General features: G+C 51.7%; 1 protein-coding gene across 1 annotated transcript in view; it reads left to right on the top strand.

Moving 5' to 3' along the window:
* Window positions 1–16,954, top strand: part of LOC148218014 (uncharacterized) — a 199,749-nt gene that overhangs the window by 84,693 nt on the left and 98,102 nt on the right. The window contains 1 exon segment of the mRNA XM_088158029.1: window positions 12,861–13,410. Coding sequence (XP_088014155.1) covers window positions 12,861–13,410 — 550 coding nt within the window.

Below are 16,954 nucleotides of genomic sequence, written 5' to 3'. Positions count from 1 at the left end.
TCCGGTCACCGGCCAGGTTCCTCGCGGGATGCTGGAAACGCGGATAGAAGGACTCCACTCTCGCTTCGCAGCAAAGGCCACGTCTCATTCAGGCAAGCACACAGTCATCCCCACCAAACCACACAGATACTCACAGTCCGTGCTCCTGTCTGGCTCTCCGTGCACGAGAATTACAGGTGATTTTGCCGCGGTCTTCCGGGGAGATTTTCCTTGCTCAGTCTCTATGGTGCGGGACGTCGATGGGTCCCGAGAATCACTGACGAACCGGGGCCACAGCAGTGGGGCGCCTCCCCGAAATCGCAGTGCCTCTCAGGGCTCCAAGGACATCCCGGGTTTCGGCACCAAATTGTTATAAATGAGAGACAAAAGTCTCGATATTCAGCAAAATTTAGATTGCTTTATTTGATATAGAAAGAGCAAGCAGCTCGCTGGGGAACGTGAGGGGTCACCGCCCACTCCACGCTCCACCCAACCTTGGTTTGCAGCCTCTTCTTATACTGTGGGTTCTCGTTGTACACAAATTCACAAAGCCTTTGGGTGATAATCAGTCACAGATAGCCATCCGGTCCTTGTAGATAAGCACCAGAGAAGTTCTGGGAGTCTGAGATAGGCAGTATTGATTAGACAAAAGCAGGAAGGGCTTTTTGGGAAGTCTGATTTTGCAAGCTGGTAGCTGATACAACTCATTTGGAAAACATAACATAACATATTATATAATGTAACATAATACAACATAATATAACATAACAAGGTGATTTTAAACAGAATTATTTTATCATATAATTTCCATTATCTAATGTCCATGCTTCACTTCAGAGCTTAGTATTCTGGTTTATACAAACCCCAATGCTTTTGTGATTAACACGAATCTTTTATCAATTATCACATCAGTCAAATCCAAAACAGTGGGAACATTCTGACAAGTCTCTGAGAAAATCCTAATGTATTTAACACTAATGCTCCGAAGAAGATCAGATCTTAATCTGTAAACACATTCCTGGTAGTCAGAGGCCATCTCACTAGTAGAGGGGAGAAGCTTCCTGCAGATGCAAGAGCCTCCTTGGTTTCATGTGAATCCTTCCTGCTGCAAAGCGTGGGGGGTTCCCCACTGGAAGAGGGTCAGCGTTCTGGGAACTGACTATAGGCTGAACACAAGTGGCTCCAGGACACTTCCTGCTGGGACACTTGCCTCTGGGATCAGCTTCTTGGAGATGGCTGGGCTCCCCTTTTTACTTCCAGGCATTTCCTGCCCATCTGCATCCTCAGGGATGAGGCTGTTTGTCTCATAGCCGTGGCTCTGAGGGAGCAGGGACGCCTGTCCAAAGGGCTGCCTCCCTCTGCACTCTGGCAGCTCTCACCCAGGCTCTGGCAGGGGTGAAGGCTCTTGCAGAAATATCCCAAGGCTGGAGATCTTCCTCACCCTGCTCCTCCACTGCTGATACCACAGAGTTCCCTGCACATAGGAACATCACCTTTTCTTCTGCAGGAACCTGTTCCAGCACAACACCAAGGGTCTTCTCCTGTAGCACCACCACAGCATCCTTAAAGCTGTGGACTAGCAAGTGACAGCTCCTGGAAATTGCTGCTGTGTGTCTGGCTGTAGGAAACGCCCTCTAGAACGCCCTTGGTGTCTATTTTGGCTTTCTGGACTTTGATGGCCAATCTGCATTGATTGCCAGCGAAAATCGCGAGGGTGCGGCGTGAGCAGCGGCCGAAAGCGCTGAGCGGGGCCATCAAACCCAGCCCAGCAACTCCCGGCGTTCGCCAGCCCAGAGGTGGCGCGGACAGCGCGGCCGAGGGTGGAGAACCAGCCCGGCTGTGCGGGAGGGCTCTCACGTGGGAATGTGGTTCTCTAAGAAGGCCATAACTAAATGCTTGCATGGGGATTTTGGCTTCTGGAGCAGTGGGGTAGGGCTGTTGTTGGTTCCTACCCCTCCATGCCATGATGATGTAAGGGGTGAGGGATGCCATGTGTGCTGTGCACTGGCAGTGATCCTCAAGAAATCCTTCTAATACTCTCCTTCGAGCTAGTCAAGCTCCTGGAAATGACAGGACAGAAAAAAAAAATAAAAACCTGCTCAGTTTTGTGCCCTCCTGCCCTTGTGTGGTGAGGGGCAGGAGGCAGAGGTCCAGCTTGGTCTCTCTTTGACCTTTCCTTTGAGACAACACTGTCTGCTCCCACCACAAAGGCACAGAGGGTGCTCTTTGCCCCCACCAGTGGGAAGTGGCTCTGCTGACCCCACTAAGAGTGCTGGAAGATGAGTCTGTGAACTAAACAGTTGAATATTGCCTAGAGGGGGGTAGCAGGCAGTAGATGTGCCACCATTCTCTTTCCAGGACCCCACTGGGAGTACTTGAACTATCGACGATGAGAGAGAGACGGGGACACTGAATGGTGATCAAAATCCAATTTTTACTGAGCACTACATGTGCTTATATACTGTTGGGGGTTGAATGCTTCGCTTTTCTTTCTGTGGAATTTCTCCCATTGTTATGCTAAGTAATTGTGGCTACACCTTAAAACGACAGATAATGTTCTCTCGTAGGGGGGTGGCTGGAGGGGGAGGGGGGGGGGAACCGGAAAAGGAAAGTTGGGATAGGGGGGTCTGGAGCGGGGGACGCTCTCTCGCTTGGCTCCTGGAGGGGGAAGACAACCTGGGCTCTGCTCTGGCATCTTCTCCTGTCATCCCAGCGCTGAGATCCACGCTCCCTGCCTTTGGACATCGCTCCGCTGCTCTCCCAGCTCACCCTACTATCTCCGGACACTCTGCTGAGCACCACGACCGACACCGTGAGGGGGGAGTAACTTTCCCCATCCTCTCTCTCCCCTGGGCCGCGGCCGCCATCACCCAGCCCTCTTCAACTGCGCGGGACCTGCCCTGCCCCCACAGCACCGGTAACAGCACAGGGAGACGGCCTGCGGCCAGAAGGGACTGGAGCGGAGCTAGACTGTTTCTGTTGCCAATTTTTATAGCTGTTGTTGTTTTTTCTGCTTTGTTAAATACCAGTAAAGAACTGTTATTCTCATCCCCATATCTCCTGCCTGAAGGTGTCTGAATTGGACCTAAAATAATTAAAAGGGAGGGGGATTGCACTCTGCATCGCAGAAAAAGGGGCTCCTGCCTTTCCTTAGACCATACCTGTCTTTCAAACCGAGACAGATTTTGGCGCCCGGAACGTGGGGCATTGCCTGAGGGCATTGAGAGAGGGGTAGAAAAGGGGATAACAGTTCTTAAATTACCCAAGCTTGTGGTAGGTTTCACCATGCTGTCCAGCTTACCCTGGATTGGCCTCCATGTGGTCACTGCTATATCTCTCCCATTTGCAAGCCCTTTTTTAAACATGAGTTTCATAACCAAAGTTACTGTGGCTATTATCCAGTTTATTATGTGGGTTGATCAGTTGAGAAATTCATGGATTTTTAATTTTCTCTGGAAGATGGCCACATGGATTCAGAGCTATCACACTCTAAGTGTGTGTTTCTGGGGCTACTTCAATAATGGTACTTACTGTGAGGAAGTGGCAGCAGGTGAAATTTTTTCTCAACCCATCACAGGGTTTTTGAAGTTCACCCCACCAGTCTTCAAGGGGTTCCAATCCACTTTAAATGCTAATGACATTATATTGTGGCTAGTGTTGCTTATATCCCTGTTAAACCTGTTCTATCTAACATTCAGAGATAAGGGGAGATTGACTTGGATAACAACCCTGATACCTACCCGAGGAAATAGTGATGTTACCCCAGAGCCTGATCCTATCCCAGAGACTAGGGATATTACCCCAGAGTTTGACCCTGCTCCACAGCCCACCTCGGAAAGGAACCACCCAGAATGGGTGGGGGTGCTAGCAAAGGAGATACGTGAGATGGGCCAGATGCTGAAGGAGTACCTCTCCCCAGCTGGTGAGAAACCCTCCCCCTGCCTTAAAGAGGGAGACTCTGGTGGTGCAGCAGTGGGACCCACAGATGTTACATCTGTCCAGGTTCCAGCTGAACTGCAAGGGCACTCACAGCCAGCAGCAGTTGCCCCTGTGGAAACTAGGAAGTCTAAGATGAAAACAAGGCACCTAGATAATAAGGGTCAGGAAGGGGGCCCCTCACAACCAGCAGGGGAGCCAGAAGTTGAGATCATCACCGAGTCCCTGTCATACGAGAGTCTCCGTAACCTGCGAAAAGACATTGTACGGCGGGGCCGTGAGGCTTTTACAACCTGGTTACTGCGGGTCTGGGACCTTATGGGTACAGGTGTGCAACTGGATGGTACTGAGGCAAGGAATTTGGGAGCCTTGACCCAGGACTCAGGTGTGGACCAGGTATTTGTAAGGGAGACAGGTCTCCTTTCCCTCTGGGAGCGACTTTTAATGAGTGTGAGAGAGAGATTTGTCCACAGGGAAAGAATGCAGGAGTACCACCAGAGAACACGTTGGAATACCCTTGAGGAAGGGATCCAAAAGCTGAGAGAAGTGGCAGTACTGGAGGTGCTCTTTGGGAGGGATGGACAGCATGACAATGACCCTGACAAGGTCAGGTGCACAGGGCAGATGTTGTGGAATCTGGCAAACCTGGGCCCATCTCAATATACCCCCTTTATTGCAATGATTGATGCTGATACCAACCAAGTGACAGTGGGTTCTGTTGCCAACAGGCTCAGGAATTATCAGAGTATGATGGCTGGCCCAGTGCAGGCTCATGTCTCTGCTGTGGCTAAGGACCTCAGAGAGGAGTTTAAGGAGGAGATGAAGGAGATAAGGGAAGAGGTGAGGAAGATCAGTGCAGCACCAGTGAGAGTCATGGACCCCAAAAGTAGAGCCCAACGCCCCCCAGCTAGGGAGAGAGGGTACACCCCACGTGCTGACCTGTGTTTTTTTCTACGTGACCACGGGGAAGACATGAGAAGGTGGGATGGGAAACCCACTTCCGTCCTGGCAGCACGGGTGCGCCAAATCAGGGAGGGGAACACCAACAGAGGGAACTCCACTAAAGTGAGGGTAGCCTCAGCCTCCCATGGAGGTGCAGGGTATTACAGAAGGGAGGATGATCTGTCAGATCCCCTTGAAGGAACCTCCAGTATGTATGCCCAGGAGAGAAATAATAACCAGGGCTAGAGGGGCCCTGCCTCTAGCCAGGGAGAGGCACGGGAAAACCGGATCTTTTGGACGGTGTGGATCCGATGGCCTGGCACATCAGAGCCACAGGAACACAGAGCATTGGTTGACACTGGTTCACAATGTACATTAATACCATCGGGACATGTCGGAAAGGAACCTGTTTCAATTGCTGGGGTTACAGGGGGATCTCAGGAATTGACTCTGCTGGAGGCTGAGGTGAGCCTGACTGGGAAAGAGTGGCAGAAACATCCAATTGTGACTGGCCCAGAGGCACCATGTATCCTAGGCATAGACTTCCTCAGGAATGGCTATTACAAAGACCCAAAGGGACTCAGGTGGGCTTTTGGAATAGCTGCTGTGGCAGCAGAGGGCATTAAGCAGTTGAACACCCTGCCTGGGCTATCAGAAAACCCATCTGCAGTGGGACTCCTCAGGGTGAAAGAGCAACAGGTGCCAATTGCTACCTCAACAGTGCACCGCCGGCAGTACCGGACGAATCGAGATGCCGTGATCCCCATCCACAAGATGATCCGTGAGCTGGAGAGCCAAGGGGTGGTCAGCAAAACCCACTCACCCTTCAACAGCCCCATCTGGCCTGTGCGTAAATCGGAAGGAGAATGGAGATTGACAGTGGACTATCGTGCACTGAATGAGGTGACTCCACCGCTGAGCGCTGCCGTGCCGGACATGCTGGAACTGCAGTACGAGCTGGAGTCCAAGGCAGCAAAGTGGTACGCCACCATTGACATCGCCAATGCATTCTTCTCCATTCCTCTGGCAGCAGAGTGCAGGCCTCAGTTCGCTTTCACCTGGAGGGGTGTGCAATACATGTGGAACCGACTGCCCCAGGGGTGGAAACACAGCCCCACCATCTGTCATGGGCTGATCCAGGCTACACTGGAGAAGGGTGGAGCTCCAGAACATCTGCAGTACATTGATGACATCATTGTGTGGGGGGATACGGCAATGGAAGTATTTCAGAAAGGAGAAAAGATCATTGAGATTCTGCTGGGAGCCGGCTTCGCCATTAAAAAGAGCAAAGTCAAAGGGCCTGCCCAAGAGATCCAGTTCCTGGGAGTAAAGTGGCAAGATGGACGGCGCCAGATCCCCAGTGAGGTCATCAATAAGATCACTGCAATGTCTCCACCAACCAGCAAGAAGGAAACACAAGCCTTCCTAGGTGCCATAGGCTTTTGGAGAATGCACATTCCTGAGTACAGCCAGATTGTGAGCCCTCTTTACCTGGTCACCCGCAAGAAGAACGATTTCCACTGGGGCCCTGAGCAGCAGCAAGCCTTTGCCCAGATCAAGCAGGAGATTGCTCATGCAGTAGCCCTTGGCCCAGTCAGGACGGGACCAGATGTGAAGAACGTGCTCTACTCTGCAGCCGGGAACCATGGTCTGTCCTGGAGCCTTTGGCAGAAGGTGCCTGGTGAGACGCGAGGCCGACCACTGGGGTTCTGGAGCCGAAGCTACAGAGGGTCCGAGGCCAACTACACTCCGACGGAGAGGGAGATCTTGGCCGCCTATGAAGGGGTCCAAGCAGCCTCAGAGGTGGTTGGCACAGAAACACAACTCCTCCTGGCACCCCGACTGCCAGTGCTGGGCTGGATGTTTAAAGGAAAGGTTCCCTCAACCCACCATGCCACTGACGCCACATGGAGTAAATGGATTGCCCTCATCACACAACGTGCCCGTATTGGAAACCCGAATCGCCCTGGGATTTTGGAGATAATTACCAACTGGCTGGAAGGGGAAGACTTTGGCCTTGCCGACGAAGAGGAACAGGAACAGGTGACCCGGGCCGAAGAAGCCCCACCATATAACCAACTGCCAGCAGATGAAACATGCTATGCTCTTTTCACTGATGGTTCCTGCCGCATCGTGGGGATGAACCGGAAGTGGAAAGCAGCCGTATGGAGCCCCACATGACAGGTTGCACAAGCTACCGAAGGAGAAGGTGGATCGAGTCAACTTGCTGAACTCAAAGCTGTTCAGCTGGCCCTGGACATTGCTGAAAGAGAGAAGTGGCCAAAACTCTACCTTTACACTGATTCATGGATGGTAGCCAATGCTCTGTGGGGATGGCTGGAAAGGTGGAAAAAGGCTAACTGGCAACGTAGGGGAAAACCAATCTGGGCTGCCAATGAATGGAAAGACATTGCCACACGGGTAGAGAAGTTGCCTGTGAAAGTCCGTCACGTAGATGCCCATGTCCCCAAGAGTCGAGCTAATGAGGAACACCGACACAATGAGCAGGTAGATCAGGCGGCACAGATAGAGGTATCGCAGATAGATTTAGACTGGCAGCACAAGGGAGAGTTGTTCCTGGCTCGATGGGCCCATGATGCCTCAGGTCATCAGGGCAGAGATGCCACATATAAGTGGGCACGAGACCGAGGGGTGGATCTAACCATGGACAGTATTTCTCAAGTTATCCATGACTGTGAGACGTGCGCTGCCATCAAGCAAGCCAAGCGGGTGAAGCCCCTCTGGTATGGGGGGCGATGGTCCAAATATAAGTATGGAGAGGCCTGGCAGATTGACTACATCACACTGCCTCAAACCCGCCAGGGCAAGCACTATGTACTGACCATGGTGGAAGCCACCACTGGATGGTTGGAGACCTACCCTGTGCCTCATGCCACTGCTCGGAACACCATTCTGGGCCTGGAAAAACAAGTTCTTTGGAGGCATGGTACCCCTGAGAGAATTGAGTCAGACAATGGGACTCATTTCAAGAACAGCCTTATAAACACCTGGGCTAGAGAACACGGCATTGAGTGGGTGTACCATATCCCCTACCACGCACCACGCACTGCAGGGAAAGTTGAACGGTGCAATGGCCTGCTTAAAACCACCTTGAAGGCACTGGGTGGGGGAACTTTCAAGAACTGGGAGATTAATCTACCAAAGGCCACCTGGTTAGTGATCACCCGAGGTTCCACTAACCGAGCAGGCCCTGCCCAATCTGAGCCCTTGGGAATATCGAATGGAGATAAGGTTCCAGTGGTACACATGAGAGGTATGCTAGGAAAAACTGTTTGGGTGAATCCTGCCTCCAGCAAAGACAATCCCATCCGTGGAGTTGTATTCGCTCAAGGACCAGGTTGCACCTGGTGGGTGATGCAAAAGAATGGAGAGACCAGATGCATACCCCAAGGAGACCTTGTTTTAGGGTGAAATACCTATAGTACTGTGCCTATGTCTCTAACTGCATGTATGTATATATAATGTAACAGTTTAATTTGATATAGCATATTAGTATGGGAGAAATTCAGGGGTGGATAATGTTGGGGGTTGAATGCTTCGCTTTTCTTTCTGTGGAATTTCTCCCATTGTTATGCTAAGTAATTGTGGCTACACCTTAAAACGACAGATAATGTTCTCTCGTAGGGGGGTGGCTGGAGGGGGAGGGGGGGGGAACCGGAAAAGGAAAGGGGGGATAGGGGGGTCTGGAGCTGGGCTCGCTCTCTCGCTTGGCTCCTGGAGTGGGAAGACAACCTGGGCTCTGCTCTGGCATCTTCCCCTGCCATCCCAGCGCTGAGATCCACGCTCCCTGCCTTTGGACATCGCTCCGCGGCTCTCCCAGCTCACCCTGCTACCTCCGGACACTCTGCTGAGCACCACGACCGACACCGTGAGGGGGGAGTAACTTTCCCCATCCTCTCTCTCCCCTGGGCCGCGGCCGCCATCACCCAGCCCTCTTCAACTGCGCGGGACCTGCCCTGCCCCCACAGCACCGGTAACAGCACAGGGAGACGGCCTGCGGCCAGAAGGGACTGGAGCGGAGCTAGACTGTTTCTGTTGCCAATTTTTATAGCTGTTGTTGTTTTTTTCTGCTTTGTTAAATACCAATAAAGAACTGTTATTCTCATCCCCATATCTCCTGCCTGAAGGTGTCTGAATTGGACCTAAAATAATTAAAAGGGAGGGGGGTTGCACTCTGCATCACAGAAAAGGGGCTCCTGCCTTTCCTTAGACCATACCTGTCTTTCAAACCAAGACAATGACTTACACCAACCATCGAGGGGAAAAAAAAATTCTTCACTTCAGACTTTATTTTTAGTGTCGGTGGCCACTCCCATTTTGAGCAATTAATTTTCCATGGTACCTCTTCCCTTTTCCTTACAATCTATAAAAAGTACATCTGGAAATGAAAGTCACTACAATTACTGAGATTAACCTCAAAGCCCAGAGGAGAATCTAGCACAAAATATTCTCCCTGTGTACTGCACGACAAGATATATTCAGAGGAAAATACAGTGGCAGCTGAGGGTTGTGGAACCCCGAGAATACTGAGCCTGCAGAGGAGGCAAACAGCCCTGGCAGTGCCTGAGGGGACTTCTCTCAAAGTGTGTCACTTCAGCAGGGGAAGGCTTTCAAACCTTTGCCTTTCCTTCCTCCTGTGATAAAATTTAAGGCTCCTCCTGAGAAAATACTGAGCTACAAACAATTCTCCATTCCTCAACAAAGCTACTCAGGTGCTCTACCTAAGAAAGAGCAAAACTAAAGGTGGTCAGAAATTTCCCATCAAGGCCTATTTGCAGAGAAACTCCATCATATGGGAGCAAATATTTATTAGCATCAGTTCACTCAAAAGAAACCAAACTTTGTATTAAGCAGCGTTTTAAACCAACTTGAATTCATTTTCCTCACATATCAGCTGGACTGGATTGCTCCTTTATTTGTCCTAGAGAGAATATTAGAACGATTTGCTCTTGACAGGACTCCTTGGGTGGCCCCCAGCGCTGGCTCCTCACCACGCCTTGCCTGAGCTGTTAACGCAGCCTGTCAGCACCACCTGACTTTGGCAGCCTGTTCAGACCTCGGGCATGGCTGGTGCCACGGTCCCCTCTGGTGCCACGGTCCCCTCTGGCTCCTGGCGTGTCCCTGCTGCTGGAGGAGCCCTGCTCGTGCTGCTGCCTGCGTTCAACAACGCCCGTCCTGCTCCCCAGGCAAACAGAGACCAAAATCACCGCTTTGGGCAGCTCCTTTGAACGAGTTGAACACTTACTCATCTCTAACACAGACCCCTTAACACCCACATACCAATACCGGGAAGTCACCTCATCTACAGAGGTGAGGAGCCTGAGAGAACAGAAGGTTGACATTCAAGCATATCGGGTTTTTAATTTAGTGGAAGCACTCACTCGTTCACAAGCCTTACTTGTCAAACTGGATTGTGCGATGCAATTGTCTTGCTTGTGTTAGAGAGAAACCAGGGAGAAATTAGCTAAGAAATAAGAACCACACTTGGGGCTCGGGCTTGGCAGACAAAGGGAGCAGGACGGCACCTGCCCGCTTTGCCCGAGTCCCTGCTCCTGCCGGACAAAGGCGGACGCGGCTCCGTGCGGGGCGAGCCGGGCGCTCCGTGCCGGGGCCGGGGCCGAGCGCTCGGGCGGGCGGCGCTCAGGATGCTCGGGCAGCGCCGCGGGCCGGGCGGGCGCGATGGAGCCGCCTGAGGGCTGGGACCCCTCCGGGCGGCCGGCCCGGCGCACGCAGTGGCTGCTCAGCGCCCTCGCCCACCGCTACGGGCTGGAGCGCGGCGTGGAGAACGAGATGGTCGTGCTGGCCAGCGGCCCGGAGCAGTCCCTGCAGGAGATCTTCCAGCAGCGGGACTGCGCCGGGCCGGGCCGCACCCCCGGCGAGGAGTCCCGCACGCTGTGCCGGGCGCTGGCGCCGGAGGAGGCGGCGGAGCCCGAGGAGTGCGCGGGGCTGTGGGACGGGCTCTGGGCCGAGCTCACCTTCCGTCAGCTCCACGCGCGGCTCCGCGGACACTTCAGCACCCGCGCGGGGCCGCGGCTGCCGCTGGGCCGGGAGGGCGAGCACATCGAGAGCCACATCCGCCCGCGCAGCCCCCGCCGAGCCCGAGCGGCGGCCGCCGGGGCCCTGCTCCCGAGAGCGCTGCGAGGAGATGGTGGCGCTGGAGCGGGCCGAGGAGCGCATGGCCGAGCTGCAGCAGGAGAAGGGCAGCCTGCGGCAGCTGCTGGAGGACGTGCGGGCCGCCCTGCAGAGCAGCGATGCGCGGTGCCCGGCGCTGCGGCTGAGTCCGGGCCGGCTTCTGCACCGCGCTCCCGGCGGCGGCTCGGGTGGCCCCGAGCTCTTCAGGAGAAATGCTGCTCTCGGAAAGTCAGTGTTTAGAACCCCTCCACCTCCGGAATGAGACCGAAGTTGCTCGTTCATCCTCGGCATGAACTTTCTAGCAAAGTTTAGTTACAAGGGAGGCTTTTAGGAGAAATGTAAGGCATCGGTGTGCCATTAAATATGTTTGTGATGAGCACTGTTCAAAGTGTAGGGGAGTTCAGCTTAACAAACCCACGTGTACAATGCTGCTGCTGCTTCTCCTGCACGTGCAGCCAGGATGTGCTGATAGCAGATGCTGGGTATGCACTGCTGCAGGGTTTTTCCTGAAGTAAGAAAGAACTTTGGGATTCTTACCTGCACAAGCACGTGCAGTGCCTCAGTCATAAGTGCCTCAGAAATATCAGAAGTGTGTCTTCTTCAGAGTGTGGTCACAAGGGCTCAGAGTTGGAGCCAGTTCTGCGGGCAGGCTGATGAATAGTCTGGGACTCCTCTGCAGAGCCCCATTCATTCTGGGGCTGCTTTCTGCTGGTTCTGCTGGACTGGCTCGAGTGAAACACACAACCAATTAACAACAGTTAAATTACTCTGGCATGAAACAGTGGGGAACAGGCAGAGCAGTGAAGGGCAGCATGGACCAGTTGTTCTGGCAGCTCTGACGAGGTCTGGTTTGATACAGCACTCACAGAACTCTGCTCCGCCTGTGACACTTCCACTTGCAGTAGATGACTGTTCCTCTTCACAATATCCAGCAAGGCAGGTCAAAGACACTTTTACCATTTTCATCTTCAAAAGGGAGAAGAAATCAGCAGCAAACATGAAGTAACCAGTCAGAGATCCCGGGAAGAAATAAAAGAACAAAAGAGTAGTGGAAAAAACAGGCTGAGCAGTGATCCTTATCTGTGTGGGAGATACCCTCTGTTAATGGGCCATTGAGTGCCACTGCATGACTGATAAAATTCCATCATCCCATTGGGAGATGCTCCAGCCAGGGGGAGGAGCCAAGCCTTTCCTACCTAGATAAAATCTGAGATTTGGAACACCAAGGCAGCCCTCACCCACTGGTTTCCAGAGGACAAGAGCTACCAGACCTTTCTACAGCATCACTACTACAACAAGACCACTTCATCTGGACTGCTACCACCACCCTAACTAGCGGGGTGTCAGGTTGTATTCTGATTCTGTCAGTTGTTTTCTTTTGTACTATTGCATGGATTTTATTTCTCTTTTTTTTCCTATCAATTTGTATTTCTGACTTGGAGTCTCTCACTAGTTTTGCTTTCAAAGCAGCACAAGTTTGGAGGGGATTTTGGCTGAATCTTGATATTTGAGGAGTTTTTGGTCCCTGTCTTAAAGTCTGGAAGATTTTGGGTGGGAATCTTGGTGTTTGGGAGGTTATTACAGACACAAGATGCTCAATGACTTCCAGAGATGAACTTGGGCAAGGAGGAACACCCAGTTTATGGAGCTCTCTTCTTGTTATTTCCCCCTAAACCAGGAATTTTCATTCCTCAGGTGTGCGGGGATGGAGGCAGAAAAGCCCCGGAGATCTCTCTCGAGGAGGGGCTGCAAACCCAGCCCAGGGAGCTGCGAGGAGGAAAGACCCTCCCTGAGCCGGGAAGGCGGCCGGAGATCCAGGCAGAGCTCAGAGCTGGTGGAGAAGCCTCCTGGAGGGGAGAAGCCCCACAAGTGCTTGGAATGTGGGAAGGGTTTCAGCCAGAGCTCCAGGCTGATCCAACGCCAGATGATCCACACTGGGGAAAAGCCCTACAAGTGTGGGAAATGTGGGAAAGTCTTCAGGACGATTTCTGATCTGATGAAGCACCAGGTGATCCACACAGGTGAACGGCCCTACACCTGCTTGGAATGTGGGATGAGCTTTGGGTGGAGCTCTGCCCTGAGAAAACTCCAGCGCATCCACACCGGGGAGAGGCCCTACGAGTGTCCCAAGTGTGGGAAGAGGTTTCACACCAGCTCCAATCTCCTCATGCATGAGCGGATTCACACAGAGGAGAGGCCCTTCCTCTGCCCTGACTGCGGGAAGGGATTCAAGCACAAGTCCACCCTCATCAGGCACCGGCGCATCCACACTGGGGAGAGGCCCTACGAGTGTCCTGAGTGTGGGAAGAGCTTCTCACACAGCTCAACCTTGACCAAACACCAACGGAGTCACCACTAAGGGAAGCCCTGTGAGTGCTCCGAGTGTGGGAAGAGCTTCGTGCTCTGCTCCAGCTCCATCCCCTGTGGACGCCTGGATGAATGCAGGGGCAGGAACGTCCATTGTGAACAGAAATCAACATTGGGAATTCCTTGGGAAGAGTGGAATTTTTGACTTTCAACCCCAGAAAATCTTCTGTGTTCTATGCTATCTTCTCCTGGCATCAAGGAATCCTGAATGGTCTTGAAGGTCTTTTTCCAGCCTCAGGGATTCCAGGATTTTGATTTCCTATTTTCCAGGGGTGTCTTCTGCAGTCAAATCCTGGTGAATTGAGGCAAAGACCAAGATTTTGGAGACAGTGGGGTGGAAACTCCTACAAAAAAGGTTCTTTCCTCCTAGCCAATTGCATGGGTTCTCAGCCAGCAGGGACGCAGAAATCCTTTTCTTTTAGTCTTGATTTGCTTTTCATTTCTCTTCATCCCTTTTAAACATCCAACACTGGGGTAAAAATAAAGACACTGAACTGAGACATGGGTGGGGACATGGGGGGACAATGACATGGTGGGACACAGACATGGAGAGTGACATGGGGACACATGGACATGGAGGGGGATGTGGCCATTCGTGGGGACATGGGGGGACACAGGCATGGATGGAGATGTGGGGGACAGTGACAGGGATGGAAACATGGTGGGGACACAGCCATGGGTGAGGACATGGTGGGACATGGCCAGTGACATGTGGGGACACGGCCATGGCCGGTGCCATGGGGGGAACTTGCAGGGGCTGTGGGGGATGCTGGCTTGGAGGGAGTTGAGGGTTCCTGGCAGGGACTTGGGGCTCGCTGAGGCCTTTGGGGACCCCAGGCCGAGCGGCTCCGGCTGCGCTGGGAGACCCTGGCGGAGGTTCTGGGGCAGCTGCTCAAGGACCCCCTGCCCTGGAGCCCCAGCCGGGCATTGGGCTCCTGGAAGGGAATGAACGTCCTTGTCCCCAGCAGGACAGATTTCTTATTTCTTGCAGGTGCAAATGGTTCTCTTACCAGAATAGCTTGTTGTGTTAATTGTTTTCAGGTTTAAGATTGTTTTCACATGGGTACAAGCAAGTTAATTAGCTGCACATAGAAGAAGTGACAGGCTAGCTATTAATTTAGCAGAGAGCAAGACCTGATTTTATGAAGCCTTTTATAAATTGTCTACCTGACTGCAACATCTCACCCTTTTTCATTAATTCAAAGAAGGCTCATATGTTCTGATGTTAAAATAGCTCTCTCTTGTGAGGGTGTTATCTCATTAAGGTTATCACTGGTTATCTCTTAGATATGGGAAAAGATACACAAAAGACCGATTACAATCAACAAAACTTAGCAAATTCTATCATGTCATTGACCCAGGGTTTCACAGCATGAGAAAACAAAAGCATAATGTCCAATGTCTCCTAGGGAAATGGAAATAAATGACCATTGTTTTAAAGTCCAAATAGTCCATTAGCTGGAAATGTTAATCTTTGACATCACTGAATGTGCTCTTTGATCCTGGAACAGGGAATAACTGAAGAAGGTTAGTAGGAACACTATACCATGATGATGACACAAGGCTTTTGTTGGCAATTTGCCTGTAAATTTCCAGACACAGCCATGTCTTGGCAGTCCTGCTTCTGGTTTTGTTCTGGCCACGAAGGCTGCATGGTGATTAGGTTCTTTTTCTTTTCACTGGGCTTCGTTTTCTTGGAGGCAATTGATGTTTGGCTGAATGAAGAGGTGACTACTTTGAACTTGATGATAAAAACACATGCATACCTTCTCCTTAAGTTAATGACTTAATTAGTCTTTGTAAATTCAATTGATGAGGTTTACCTAAAATATTTTCTTTTTTTTTTGTATAAATATTGCACTATTCATATTTCCTTAGGTGTTAATTTCCCCTTCTTTGTTTTAAAAACAGCATGCGTGACTCTTGCACTGAACATGAAGGGAACATCAAAACAAAACAATATATATAGTAAAACCAAACACTTACAGCAATCGGGAATAATTCAGATACAACAATATAAAACATTTCTGATAACAGATATAATTAATAACACATCTGAAATTACAGGATTACCAAGCACTACAACATTGTACCATCATCCCAGCGTCTGCAACAGCTGATAAGCCTCAAATCAGTGAAGAAGTGGATAATCATCACCGGAAAATGATTTGGGACGAAATGAGCGCAGAGCCGCCTGTGGCTGCAGTGCAGAGGCAGCTCCCAAGTCGGGCAGCAGACGGCGGGGGGGAAGCTCCGGGCCCCGCGGGGAGAACGGGAGCCTGAGCCGGCGGCGCTGAGCAGCGGGGGCTGCAGCCACCCGAAAGAGGGGTGGGAAAGCGCCACAGCGGGGAACGGGGGGGCTGTGATACCCCCTGAGCCGGGGCCTGAATCCTTAAAAACCGGAATAATCACGGACAAAGGCACTGTAACTAATTAAAGTGACAAAGTGGTGTGTTTATTCACCGGCACGGGAGTCACCTCCCAAAGGCGTGACCGCCCCGAACAAGGTTCTTTGCCCTCTATTTATTGCCCAAGATCTTACATACAATACATGTGCATAACCCCAGCACCTCCCATCCCCATCCCATATTAAAATGAGCCCATTCGTCCTTCACGCGTGCGCAGTTCTTCTCTTGAATTGGGTCGGTGGTCTCAAAGGATGAAGTCAGGAGAGTCTTCATCAAGTCTCTGTGACCCCCTGGAACAATCCAAGGCCTTGTGCTTTGTGATTAACAGTTTATTATTTTATGTTCTCCTATACATAAATTCATAATAGCAGATAATTATACCAATTAGCTCTTGCCTAAGCATCTAGTAATTATTAACTTAGCATTTACCTACCTAACTTACATCTTGGTCATGGAAACTACTTTTACCCTTAGCAAAAATCCTAACTTTTTAAAACCATGATTCACCCCTTTCTCTCTCTCTTTAACTCTCCTTCTATCACAAAACTGAGTTGTTGGCCCTCAATACAGTGTAATATTTTTTGAGCAAACTGATTTGTCCTTCTGTTGTTGTCTTTTGTAACTCTGAGATCAAAACGAATCATCACGACTCCCGCCTCGATTAACCGCCGATTGGGACACCTTCCCGGCCCTCCCGCTCACCCGAGAGCCATGCGCCCCCAGCCCGGGGGGCTCCCAGTGGCACCAGTAGGGCCCCAGCTGCCCCACACGCCCCATGGCCAGGGTCTGACACCCCCCCTCCCCAAATTCTCCTGGCGGGGGGCGCTGGGGGCGGGGCGCGGGTGGAGTCCAGGTGAGGAGCTCTGGGCGCTCTGGGACTGCCTGAGGAGTCATCAGCGTCGCGTGCTCTGATTGGCTCAATTATTTTGGTGCCTTCTCTGATTGGCTGAGGAGATACCTGGTAGTTGAGAGAAGTAACGGGAGAGATCCCACCCCAAGCACCTGCATGGGAACAACAGACCCAGCCTGGGCACAGAAACGGAATTTATTACAACCAAATCAGAGCAGCACAAGGAGAAGGGAAAGGAATATCTCCAACCTCTTCCCCCACCCAATGGGGATCACCAGGACCACGGATCACCAGGGTTCTGCCCAACCGGGGATCATCC

This window comes from Sturnus vulgaris, unplaced genomic scaffold (genome assembly GCF_052056855.1).
Source record: "Sturnus vulgaris isolate bStuVul1 unplaced genomic scaffold, bStuVul1.hap1 Scaffold_195, whole genome shotgun sequence".
Taxonomy (NCBI): domain Eukaryota; kingdom Metazoa; phylum Chordata; class Aves; order Passeriformes; family Sturnidae; genus Sturnus; species Sturnus vulgaris.
This window is presented reverse-complemented; position numbering and strand designations above follow the sequence as displayed.